Raw genomic sequence first — 14041 nt, 5'->3', positions numbered from 1 at the left:
AGAGAGTGATATATTGTTCTTAGCAGGATCAACAGCAAACCGAAGCCAACAACAATAATTGAAGTACAGCTGGCGACATAACAAGCAGAAAATTAAGAGGTAGAGACCCAAAGACGAGTATCCCAGTACGTGAGTGGAGATGGTAATGTTGGGAAAAAGAGCGAATATATAACAAAATTAGGGAGAAAAAGGACTCGGTAGTAGGAATGACACAGGGGAAAGACTAATTGAGCCCCGCAATGAATTTTAGCTGGTCATGTTAAATATAATGGTAAAAAATCGTAATAGGAAGCAGTGCACTTGGAAAAGAACAGTTTACAAAAAAAGACGATAGATGGATACAACATGTTCAGGAAGAGGATCCTAGGATAGATAATGGATTTTAAGGCGTACCGGGCAGTAAATTTGAAGATTACAAGTTAGGACAGGAATGTAGTTTAAAGAAACTATCCAGAAGAACCGATTTTGAAAGAAGTGGGGCACTGAAGTACTGAGCAATGATTCTGTGCGTTTTAAGTTCTCTGAGACTGAATACCATAGTAGGCAACTCAGATGAAGAGAAACATTCACCTCTGAAAATAGAATTCAGAAACCTTGTACAGAGAAATATAAGTACAAGGAAGAAATCGTGGTTCACCGAAGTAATACGTCAATTAATTTATGAAAGAAGGAAGTTCAGAACTCTTCGGAAAAAGAAAGGGTTCTGAAATCAAAAACGAAATAGTAATTTGAGATTCATATTTAGCATCCATTAATTCAGATAATGATAAGGAAAGGTGAGAATTCCGAAGACACGAAAGGTGTATTAAGACGAGAATTATCGTTCAATTAGCTTAACAGATGGCAGGAATAATATACAGACGGCTTTAAAATAAAACCGAAGATCTCTTACATGGCGATCAGTTTTAGTTTACGAAGCGAAAAGGCGCAAGGGAGGCTGTTTTAACATTGTACTTGATTATGGAAGTAAGGGTTAAGCAAAATTAAGACTCATTCACAGGATCTGTGGGTCAAAAAATAAATAAATGAAAAATAAAGCAAAATAAAATAAACGTACGACAGTGAAAAATGGTGCAAGACGATCGAAATTGCCAGTAAAAGTTGTATAAGATATAAGCCATACGGAAAGACAAGTAGTGCACAATATGTATATAAGGAATTAGAAGAGTAGAATATCAAGAACACAGCTACTATTAGAAAGGGTGTAAGACAGGAATGAGTATTTATTCCCTACTGTTCAATCCCTACATTTCAGAAGTAATGATGGGAATGAAACATAGGATCAAGGATGGAACTAAAATTCGGTATGAAAGGTTTTTAATCAAAAGTTTCTCTAAGAACATTTCTATCATCTGTGAAAGGAAGGAGGAATGGAATGACAGTCTACTAACAAAAGAATGTTGATATAGAGTAAACCAGCTATAGACAAAAGGAACGTAGAGGAACAGAAGTGAGACTAGTGACAAAAAAAGTCGAAATTTTGGTCCACAACGTAGTTTAAGGAAATGTGCCAACCTGGAAGCCACGCAACAAACGACGAAAGAAGCAAGGAGCACATGAAAATCAGATAAGTACAGGAGAGGAGGGCATTTATGGCCAAAAGAATTCTACTAATACCAAATACTGGAGCACAATACTGTATGCAAGTTAGGCGTCAACTGTAAGGAAACAGGGATGCAGTGTTGTAAAAGGACGTTAAAATTAGGTGGGCAGAAAAGATACGAAACTAGGCGCGGAAATTTGGAAATTTGTGGTAAGATCTTATGGGACCAATTGCTGAGGTCATCGGTCCCTAAGCCTACGAACTACTTAATCTAATTTAACTTACGCTAAGGACTACAAACACACACCCATGCCCGAGGGAGGACTCGAACCTCTGACGGGGCATGCGCGTGAAACGGACAGGACGCCCGAGACAGCGCGGCTACCTCGCGCGGCAAGCAAGGTGAGACTCCACAGACTAGTCGAGCAAAGAGATATGTGGGTGACTGACAAGAAGAATGGACCATACGATAGGACATATTCTCGTAGAAGGACACGGGGACTGTACAACAAGACAGATAGGGAAACACATTTAGCAAATAATTAAGGGCGCTGGGTGCAAGTATTACAGCCCTGTCTTACACACTTGTTAATCCGAGCACCTCGTTCTTCGTCGCCCATTCTTATTACTCCCGCTAGACTCGTGTACATATTGTATGTCACCCATCTCTCGCTACAGCTTACGCCTGTTTTTCTCAGAATTTCGAACCTCTTGCACCATTTTACAATGTCGAACGCTTTTTCCAAATCTTGATTTTTCTTTAGTCATACTTCCATTATCAACAGCAAAATCAGAATTGCCTGTATCGTACCTTTATCTTTCCTAAAGCCAGACTGATCGTCATTTAGCACGTCCTCGAGTTTCTTTTCGATTCATCTGTACATTATTCTTGTCAGTAACTTGAATGCATGAGCTGTTAAGCTGAGGGTGCCATAATTCTGGCAATTGTCAGCTCTCGCACTCTTCGGAGTTGTGTGTATGATATTTTTCCGAATGTCAGAAGGTACGTCGCCCGACTCATACATTTTACACACCACTGTGAGTAGTCGTTTTGTTTGCACCTCCCCCCAATGATTTTAGAAATTCTGATGATATGTCCCTCCCTTCTGCCTTATTTGATCTCAAGTCCTCCAAATCTCGTTTAAATTCTGATTCTAATATTGGATCCCCTACCTCCTCTAAAACGACTCCTGTTTCTTCTTCTATCACACCAGACAAATCTTCTCCCTCATATTGGCTTTCAATATATTATTTCCACCTACCCGCTCTCCCCTGTGTATTTAACAGTGGAATTTCCGTTGCGCTCCTTATGTTACCACCACGGATTTTAAGGCCACCGAACGATGTTTTGACTTTCCTGTATGCAGAGTCTGTCCTTCTGAACATCATTTCTTTTTTGATTTCTTCACATTTTTGCTGCAACCAATTCGTCTCAGCTTCCATGCACTTCCTATTTATTTCATTCCTCAGCCACTTGTATTTCTGCATTCCTGAGTTTGCTGGAACATTTTTGTACTTCCTCCTTTCATCGACAAACAGAAGTATTTGTTCTGTTTGCAATGGTTTCTTTGCAGTTACCTACTTTGTATCCATGCATTTCTTTCCAACTTCCATGATTGCCCATTTTAGAGTTTTCCATACCTCTTCAACTGTACTGCCCACTTATTGCTATATCTATAGCCTTAGAGAACTTCATGTGTATCTCGTCATTCCTTAGTACTTCAGTATCCTACTTATTTCCTTATTGAGTCTTCCTGGCTAATCTCTTACAGCTTACTCTTCATCACTACTATATTGTGATTTGAGTCTACGTCTGTTCCTGGGTACGTCTTACAATCCAGTATCTGATTTCGCAATCTCTGTCTGACCATGATGTAATTTAACTGAAATCTTCCCGTATCACCTGACCTTCTCCAGAGCTGAGTATCCCCTAACACTAGCTGAAATTTATTACACAACTCATTTAGTGTTTCTCCTCTCTGAATCTTTGTCCCAAGCCCATATCTTCTTGTAACCTTTTTTCTACTCCTTCCGCTACAACTACATTCCAGTCTCCCATGACTATTAGATTTTCATCTACCTGTACATACTGTATTACCCTTCCAATATCCTCATATACTTTCTCTACCTCTTCAGTTTGCGACGTCGGCATATACTTCTGAACTATCGTTGCCGGTGTTGGTTTGCTGCCGATTCCTTAAAGAACAACCCTATCACTGAACTGTTCACAGTAACACACCCTCTTCCCTACCTTTCTACTCATAACGAATCCTACTTCCATTATACCATTTTCTGCTGCCGTTGACAATATCCTATACTCATCTGACCAGAGATCCTTGGTTCCTTTCCCTTTCACACCACTGGCCCCTACTACATACGTATTGAACCTTTGAATTTCTATTTTAAGATTTTCTAGTTCTCAACCATATTCACGCTTCTGAATTCGACGCCCCGACTCGCAGAACGTTATCCTTTTGTTGAGTATTCAGACTTTTTCTCGTGGTCATCTCCCCCTTGTCAGACCCCTCACAGAGATCCCAAAGGGTGACTATTCCGGAGTCTTTTGTCAATGGAGATATCATCATGACACTTTTTCATGTCTTTACGTGTAGTTTCCCACTCCTTGGTCAAGAGAGTGCCCTGAACCTCTGTCCACTCGTCCGCCCTCTTTGACGAGGGCGTTGGCAGAATGAGGGTGACTTCTTATGCCGCTGAGGCTGATTATCAGTCAAAATTTAAGCAGTGGCGAGATTCGAATCCCGGACCGAGGTCGTTTTGATTTCTAATCAGAGATGCTATTCCCCCTTTCTTAAATCTCATTTTGTTCATTATTGCTCGTTTTATTTGTTCGAGGCGGCCGTCCAATGACGCTTGTTCAAGTTCATAGTTGATCCATTAACTCATTGTGTTTTTGTTACAGAGGGCAGCTAAACCTCTGACCGAACACCCTGAGCTACCGCGCTGGCTACCCTTAGACGGATGTTCTTACTCTTTGACAACTTTGTGCCTTTCTTAATTGTGGTCTTAATCCCTTCATATGAGCTTGCATCTGCTTCATAAACAGCGACTCTTCGACGAAGACGTAGTGTTTAGCCTTATACTACGTAGGCAGTCTTCATGTCTCTAAGGGGCATGGGGAATCCCAATAGTCAGCGTATGATACAATTCGCAGTTAGAGACAAATACATGCGGCGGAAATGTAAGTATTTTCTTTGTACGAACTCATCATCGGATCTCGCCGGGATCACCAGCTTTCTTTTCTGTTGGCACTACTGTTCAAACAGTTCACGTTTATTCTAAGTGAACAGAGTTTGATTACAAATAAGGAGATAGGCAGGTGCTGACATATGGATAAAAAAAAAACTTTTTGTTCAGACTAATAAGAAGGAAGGATTATGACCAACGTAAAGTAGGTGATTATAAAGACGTTTGACGGATACTGAAGTAAATGTGGTATATAATGAAACAAACACTCTGTTATTACCGAAGAAATTTAGTTAAATTTGATGTTTCGATTAATTTTGGAATGATACGTTTCGGAATCAGTATTTTACGAAGGGCAGCTGCTGCGACTACGTCACTGCATTTACTGCATTTACAAAGAAACACAGCTGCTCGACTTTATTCGCGTATTGTAGGCTGCTGCAAAAACTGCACAGATGAGTTACCTGTGCGATCGACGTCGACGGTGCGGATAAATAACAGAGGAGGTCAGCAGAGCCGGCGAGGCAATTAGCAGTGAGTGGCAGCAGGCGCCTACTGACCTGTGCACCGAGCATGCCTGCGCGCATACGCGGCAGGTCGGTGTGCGACCAGGCGCTGCGGGACCACGGCTCCACGTGGCGGAGGTCGGCCGTCAGGTTGAAGCCGACCAGCTGCCCCCGCGCGAACTTGCGCACGTTCCACGGGAGGTCGTTGTGGCTGCAACAAGGACGGGAACATCGTTCATCTATAATGTAGCTGTAATTATTGTAGACAATAAATTCAATGAAAAGTGGTACAGGATAAGTCAAGAATATACCGTGTACAGTATGTTGAACAAAAACAATGAGCCCCAACCCATTATTACTGCTACAGACCTAAACCCATATTAACAAAATGAAGAAAACATGTGATTCCCACGAAGAATAAAGAACATCAGGATTTGACATGTGACGATTCCACAGATCACGCAAACGTTCATCACTTTGTCTAGTTCGAGAAAGACTGAAGAATCTTCTGAACCAATTGTTGCGGACTGTATCGGAGAGTACACTCTGCTACAATACGACGTATGAGTTGTACGTGGAAAAGAACGCCAGTGGCTCAACGAAAAATTCTAAATGCATGTCTTAATTCAATCAAGAGACATTAAAAGGCACAAACAGAAGGCTATGCGTTTTGCAGCGTTATTTGCACAGAATGCGCTGACGTGCAGAGCATCTGTACACTCGCAACTAGAGATGTATATAAATAAAAGACTTATCGCTTATTAAAAGTTATTGAAAAATGTCGCTGTGATTCAACATTCACGTTTCAGAAGACGTCAACACGTTTATATCACTCGTAAACGACTGTAGCAGTTGTCATGTCTCTAAGTGACTCAACCGATGCGTGATTTGGACAATGGATAATTTTATTCGGATCCTCATGCGATGTCACAGTTTTCAGTCCACAAGTGTTTGGGGCTCTTTTCTAGGGTTGTGTGGCGAGAAGACATGTATGTACTGGGTGGTTAACGTATACTAACAGAGAGTTATGTCAGACTGTTGCCGATCTACATCCATGCTGTATAAACACCTGCTTCTACATCTACATCTACATTTATACTCCTCAAGCCACCCAAAGGTGTGTGGTGGAGGGCACTTCACGTGCCACTCTCATTACCTCCCTTTTCTGTTCCAGTCGCGTATGGTTCGCAGGAAGAACGACTGTCTCAAAGCCTCCGTGCTCGCTCTAATCTCTCTAATTTTAAATTCGTGATCTCCTCGGGAGGCATAAGTACGGGGAAGCAATATATTCGATACCTCATCCAGAAACGCACTCTCTCGAAACCTGCGAGCAAGCTACACTGCGATGCAGAGCGCATCTCTTGCAGAGTCTGCCACTTGAGTTTGCTAAACATCTCCGTAACGCCATCACAGTTACCAAATAACCCTGTGACGAAACGCACCGCTCTTCTTTGGATCTTCTCTATCTCCTCCGTCAACCCGATCTGGTACGGATCCCACACTGATGAGCAATACTCAAGTATAGGTCGAACGAGTGGTTTGTAAGCCACCTCCTTTGTTGATGGACAACATTTTCTAAGGACTCTCCAAATGAATCTCAACCTGGTACCAGCCTTACCAACAATTAATTTTATATAATCATTCCACTTCAAATCGTTCCGCACGCATACTCTCAGATATTTTACAAAAGTAACTGCTACCAGTGTTTGTTCCGCTATCATATAATCATACAATAAAGGATCCTTCTTTCCATGTATTCGAAATACATTACAATTGTCTATGTTAAGGTTCAGTTGCCACACCCTGCATCAAGTGCCTATCCGCTGCAGATGTTCCTGCATTTCACTACAATTTTCTAATGCAGCAACTTCTCTGTATACTACAGCATCATCCGCGAAAAGACGCATTGAACTTCCGACACTATCTACTAGGTCATTTATATATATTGTGAAAAGAAATGGTCCCATAACACTCCCTTGTGGCACGCCAGAGGTTACTTTAACGTCTGTAGACGTCTCTCCATTGATAACAACATGCCGTGTTCCGTTTGCGAAAAACTCTTCAATCCAGCCACTCACCTGGTCTGATATTCCGTAGGCTCTTACTTTGTTTATCAGGCAACAGTGCGGAACTGTATCGAAAGCCTTCCGGAAGTCAAGGAAAATAGCATCTACCTGGGAGCCTGTATCTAATATTTTCTGGGTCTCATGAACAAATAAAGCGAGTGGGGTCTCACACGATCGCTGTTTCCGGAATCCATGTTGATTCCAACAGAGTAGATTCTGGGTTTCCAAAAACGACATGATACTGGAGCAAAAAACATGTTCTAAAATTCTACAACAGATCGAAGTCAGAGATATAGGTCTATAGTTTTGCGCATCTGCTCGAGGACCCTTCTTGAAGACTGGGACTAATTGTGCTCTTTTACAATCATTTGAAACCTTCCGTTCCTCTAGAGACTTGCGGTACACGGCTGTTAGTAGGAGGGCAAGTTCTTTCGCGTACTCTGTGTAGAAACGAATTGGTATCCAATCAGGTCCAGTGGACTTTCCTTTGTTGAGTAATTCCAGTTGCTTTTCTATTACTTGGACACTTATTTTGATGTCAGCCATTTTTTCGTTTGTGCGAGTATTTAGAGAAGGAACTGCATAGCGGTCTTCCGCTGTGAAACGGCTTTGGAATAATGTGTTTAGTATTTCAGCTTTACGTGTGTCATCCTCTGTTTCAATGCCATCATCATCCGTTTCGAGCCACTTACTGATTTAACGTAAGACCAGAACTTCCTAGGATTTTCTGTCAAGTCGGTACGTAGAATTTTACTTAAGAATTCACTGAACGCTTCACGGATAGCCCTCCTTACGCTAACTGTGACATCGTTTAGCTTCTGTTTGTCTGAGAGGTTTTGGCTGCGTTTAAACTTGGAGTGAAGCTCTCTTTATTTTCGCAGTAGTTTCCTAACTTAGTTGTTGAACCACGGTGGGTATTTCCTGTCCCTCACAGTTTTACTCGGCACGTACCTGTCTAAAACGCATTTCACGATTGCTCTGAACTTTTTCCATAAACATTCAACGTCGTCAGTGTCGGAACAGAAATTTTCGTTTTGATCTGTTACGTAGTCTGAAATCTGCCTTCTATTACTCTTGCTAAACAGATAAACCTTCCTCGCTTTTTTATATTCCTATTAACTTTTATAATCAGGGATGCTGCAACGGCAGTTTGTTATCAGTGGGTCCAAGATGTTATCACCACGAGTCGGCTCTCTGTTTAACTTCTCGAGGTAATTTTCGAATAGTGCACTCAGTATAATGTCACTCGATGCTCTGTCCCTACCACCCGTCCTACACATCTGAGTGTCTAAGTCTATATCTGGTAAACTGAAACCTCCACCTAAGATTATAACATGCTGAGAAAATTTATGTGAAATGTATTCCAAATTTTCTCTCAGTTGTTCTGCCACTAATGCTGCTGAGTCGGGAGATCGGAAAAAGGAGCCAATTATTAACCTAGCTCTGTTATTGAGTGTAACCTCCACCCATAATAATTCACAGCAACTATCCACTTCTACTTCACTACAGGATGAACTACTACTAACAGCGACAAACACGCCACCACCGGTTGCATGCAATCTACCCTTTCTAAACAACGTCTGTGCCTTTGTAAAAATTTCGGCAGAATTTATCTCTGGCTTCAGCCAGCTTTCTGTGTCTATAACGATTTCAGCTTCGGTGCTTTCCATGAGGGCTTGAAGTTCCGGTACTTTACCAATGCAGCTTCGACCATTTACAATTGTTGTTGTTGTGGTCTTCAGTCCTGAGACTGACTTCATGCAGTTCTCCATGCTACTCTATCCTGTGCAAGCTTCTTCATCTCCTAGTACCTACTGCAAACTACATCCTTGTGAATCTGCTTACTGTATTCATCTCTTGGTCTCCCTCTACGATTTTATCCTCCACGCTGCCCTCCAATACTAAATTTGTGATCCCTTGATGCCTCAGAACATGTCCTACCAACCGATCCCTTCTTCTGGTCAAGTTGTGCCACACACTTATCATCTCCCCAATCCTATTCAAAACTTCCTCATCAGTTATGTGGTCTGTCCATCTAATCTTCAGCATTCTTCTGTAGCACCACATTTCGAAAGCTCTTCTTCTCTTCTTGTCCAAACTATTTACCGTCCATGTTTCACTTCCATACATGGCTACACTCCATACAAATACTTTCAGAAATGACTTCCTCACACTTAAATCAATACTCGATGTTAACAAATTTCTCTTCTTCAGAAACGCTTTCCTTGCCATTGCCAGTCTACATTTTATATCCTCTCTACTTCGACCATCATCAGTTACTTTGCTCCCCAAATAGCAAAACTCCTTTACTACTTTAAGTGTCTCATTTCCTAATCTAATTCCCTCAGCATCACCCGACTTAATTCGATTACATTCCATTATCCTCGTTTTGCTTTTGTTGATGTTCATCTTATATCCTCCTTTCAAGACACTGTCCATTCCGTTCAACTGCTCTTCTAGGTCCTTTGCTGTCTCTGACAGAATTACAATGTCATCGGCGAACCTCAAAGTTTTTACTTCTTCTCCATGAATTTTAGTACCTACTCCGAATTTTTCTTTTGTTTCCTTTACTGCTTGCTCAATATACAGATTGAATAACATTGGGGATAGGCTACAACCCTGTCTCACACCCTTCCCAACCACTGCTTCCCTTTCATGCCCCTCGACTCTTATAACTGCCATCTGATTTCTGTACAAATTGTAAATAGCCTTTCGCTCCCTGTATTTTACCCGTGCCTCCTTTAGAATTTGAAAGAGAGTATTCCAGTTAACATTGTCAAAAGCTTTCTCTAAGTGTACAAATGATAGAAATGTAGGGTTTACCTTTCCTTAATCTATTTTCTAAGATAAGTCGTAGGGTCAGTATTGCCTCACGTCTTCCGAAATTTCTGCGGAATCCAAACTGATCCTCGCTGAGATTTGGCTTATACCAGTTTTTCCATTCGTCTGTATAGAATTCGCGTTAGTATTTTGCAGCTGTGACTTATTTAAGTGATAGTTCGGTAATTTTCACATCTATCAACACCTGCTTTCTTTGAGATTCGAATTATTCTATTCTTCTCGAAGTCTGAGGATATTTCGCCTGTCTCATACGTCTTGCTCAGCAGATGGTAGAGTTTTGTGAGGACTGGCTCTCCCAAGGCCGTCAGTAGTTCCAATGGAATGTTGTCTACTCCGGGAGCCTTGTTTCGACTCAGGTCTTTCAGTGCTCTGTCAAACTCTTCACGCAGTATCGTATCTCCCATTTCATCTTCATCTACATCCTCTTCCATTTCCATAATATTGTCCTCAAGCACATCGCCCTTGTATAAACCCTCTATATTCTCCTTCCACCTTTCTGCTTTCCCTTCTTTGCTTAGATCTGGGTTTCCATCTGAGCTCTTGATGTTAATACAAGTGGTTCTCTTTTCTCCAAAGGTCTCTTTAATTTTCCTGTAGGCAGTAACTATCTTACCCCTAATGAGGTAAGCCTCTACATTCCTACATTTGTCCTCTAGCCATCCCTGCTTAGGCATTTTGCATTTCCTGTAGATCTCATTTTTGAGACATTTGTATTCCGTTTTGCCTGCTTCATTTACTGCATTTTTATATTTTCTCCTTTCATCAATTAAATTCAATATTTCTTATGTTACCCAAGAATTTCCACTAGCCCTCGTCTTTTTGCTTACTTGATCCTCTGCTCCCTTCACTACTTAATCCCTCAAAGCTATCCATTCTTCTTCTACTGTATTTCTTTCCCCCATACCTGTCAATTTTCTCTTATGCTCTCCCTGAAACTTTGTACAACCCCTTGTTCTTTGAGTTTAACCAGGTCCCATCTCCTTAAATTTATACCTTTTTGCAGTTTCTTAAGTTTTAATCTACAGGTCATAACCAATAGATTGTGGTCAGAGTCCACATCTGCCCCTGGAAATGTCTTACAATTTAAAACCTGGTTCCTAAATCTCTGTCTTATCATTATATAATCTGTCTGATATTTTTTATTATCTCCAGGGTTCTTCCATGTATACAACCTTCTTTCATGATTCTTAAACCAAGTGTTAGCTATGTTTAAGTTGTGCTCTGTGCAAAATTCTATCAGGCGGCTTCCTCTTTCACTTCATGGCCCCAATCCATATTCATTTACTACATTTCCTTCTCTCCCTTTTCCTACACTCGAATTCCAGTCACCCATGACTATTAAATTTTCGTCTCCCATCACTACCTGATTAATTTCTTTTATTTCATCATACATTTCTTCAATTTCTTCGTCATCTGCAGAGCTAGTTGGCATATAAACTTGTACTACTGTAGTAGGTGTGGGCTTCGTATCTATCTTGGCGACAATAATGCGTTCACTATGCTTTTTGTAGTAGCTTACCCGCATTCCTATTTTCCTATTCATTATTAAACCTACTCCCGCATTACCCCTATTTGATTTTGTGTTTATAACCCTGTATTCGCCTGACCAAAAGTCTTGTTCATCCTGCCACCGAACTTCACTAATTTCCACTATATCTAACTTTAACCTATCCATTTCCTTTTTTAAATTTTCTAAACTACCTGCCCGATTGAGGGAACTGACTTTCCACGCTCCGATCCGTAGAACGACAGTTTTCTTTCTCCTGATAACGACATCCTCTTGAGTAGTCCCCGCCCGGATATCCGAACGGGGGAGTATTGTACCTCCGTAATATTTTACCCAAGAGGACGCCATCATCATTTAATCATACAGTAAAGCTGCATGCCCTCGGAAAAAATGACGGCCGTAGTTTCCCATTGCTTTCAGCCGTTCGCAGTACCAACACAGCAAGGCCGTTTTGGTTCTTGTTACAAGGCCAGATCAGTCAATCATCATAACTGTTGCCCTTGCAACTACTGAAAAGGCTGCTGCCCCTCTTCAGGAACCACACGTTTGTCGGCCTCTCAACAGATACCCCTCCGTTGTGGCTGTACCTACGGTACGGCTGTCTGTATCGCTGAGGCACGCAAGCCTCCCCACCAACGGCAAGGTCCATGGTTCATGGGGGGGGGGGGGGGGGGCGTTTACAATTGCAATAGCGATTGCTTCTTGGTCCCCGCATGTCCTGACTTTGCCCCGCACCCTTTGTGGCTGTTGCCCTTTCTGTACTTGCCCGATGCCATCTAACCTAAAAACAGTTGTATACTAAGAGCATATCCATTGTCTTCTTCCACTTCAAAATACAATTACAAGCTACTTTTATTGATTCTATGCTGGGGCTAATTGGAAATTTTCTCTCGTTTTCTTGCTTTAGCTTGAGCTGAGCGTGAGACAGGTTGGGTTACTATTTAACTTTGTTTGCTTCCTATTTGGAATATGGTATAGGTTCGGAGACAGGATTAGATTTAATTGTGCGATACGCAAACGAACCAGTATGCAGACCGAATGGAACTTGCATCCAGTACATTTAAATGTGCTTCTCTACAAGTTTTATCCCAATATTATAAAAGATCGTCAGGTCGTAATATTCAGGCATTTCTACGTCACACTCTCCATTTTGTTTATGGCCATAGCACATCGCATATTTCAGTGTTATTATAAAATAAAGAAGTGTTAATTCAGCGTGCTACAGTTTCTAATTCTGAATCATGGCTATGATCACCATCTGTCACCACTCAGGACACCCTGTTTAAATTCTGAACTTATTTAACCAAATATATAGTTAGTAGCACTAGATAGGATACAGTGGTGAGAGAAAATATTAAGACTACGCCTAGCACTACATGACACCGCAGGACGACGTTTCGGTCGCGAGACTCGGTAACGAAAGTATGTAAGCGAAATTCGCCAATGGCCTAGATGATAGTTTCCCTCGGAACCTATCGCCTTGGGAGAATTTTGGGAATGGTTATGGGCAGCGCCTGACGAGCGATAGTTCATCTCTTTTTTATGGTAGGTTTAATGTAGTGGTAGCAAGGAGGGGTAGATACGATTTTCAATATAAAAGACTCAAACCTCGCCCAAGGCAATGAACGTATTTATTTTGCTGAATGTAATCAATAGACTTGGTTATCATTTTATTCAATTACATCGACTAAAAGAAAAGGATAGCATCTTTGATTAGAAACCAACACGTGCTCATTCTAAGTCTGAACTCACTCGATGCTTAAATTTTAAATGAATGACGACCGAAGACTTCCGGCGTATGAAGTCACCCTCACTGAGGCAACGGCCTTCCAAAAGAGGGCGGTGGCGGGGGGGGGGGGGGGGGGGGTGCAAATAGAGGTTCAGCGCACTCTCGCGACTTTGGGGTGGGAAACTGTCCTAAATGCGGAATAAGCGATGTTCAATGCTATGATGATGCGGAAGACGATGTATCCACAGGACATATGGCCTGTAGTTGAAAAAAGTGTCATAATTATCTCTCACTGGCAAAATACTGCGGAACAGTCCCTCATTCGAATCTCCGGGAGGGGACTGCCTATGTGGCCTTTATCACGAGACAAATGTTGAATAACCAATGAAAGGACGGAGTTCTTCGAGTCGGGTGTGGAATTTCACAACTTTCAACGTGGTAGGGAAATCATAAAATCTGGAAATGAAAATGCTAAGGCTAACCTAGATATAGTGGGCCATAGTGAAGTGAAGTGGAAAGGAGACAAGGTTTTCTGGTGATCAAGTATAGGGTAATGTCAACAGCTGCAGAGAATGGTATAAGGGAGTAGGATTCATTATAAATAAGAAGGTAGGGCAGAGAATGAGTTACTGTGAACAGTAGGGC

At 41.6% G+C, this 14041-nt stretch overlaps 1 protein-coding gene across 1 annotated transcript in view; it reads right to left on the bottom strand.

Annotated features, from left to right (window-relative positions):
• LOC126355434 (dipeptidase 1-like) overlaps positions 1-14041 on the bottom strand; it is a 612970-nt gene that overhangs the window by 229596 nt on the left and 369333 nt on the right. Inside the window, exon 5 of the mRNA XM_050005743.1 lies at positions 5308-5464. Coding sequence (XP_049861700.1) covers positions 5308-5464 — 157 coding nt within the window. The remainder of the gene's footprint in view (positions 1-5307; positions 5465-14041) is intronic.

Source organism: Schistocerca gregaria, chromosome 3 (assembly GCF_023897955.1).
Source record: "Schistocerca gregaria isolate iqSchGreg1 chromosome 3, iqSchGreg1.2, whole genome shotgun sequence".
Taxonomy (NCBI): domain Eukaryota; kingdom Metazoa; phylum Arthropoda; class Insecta; order Orthoptera; family Acrididae; genus Schistocerca; species Schistocerca gregaria.
This window is presented reverse-complemented; position numbering and strand designations above follow the sequence as displayed.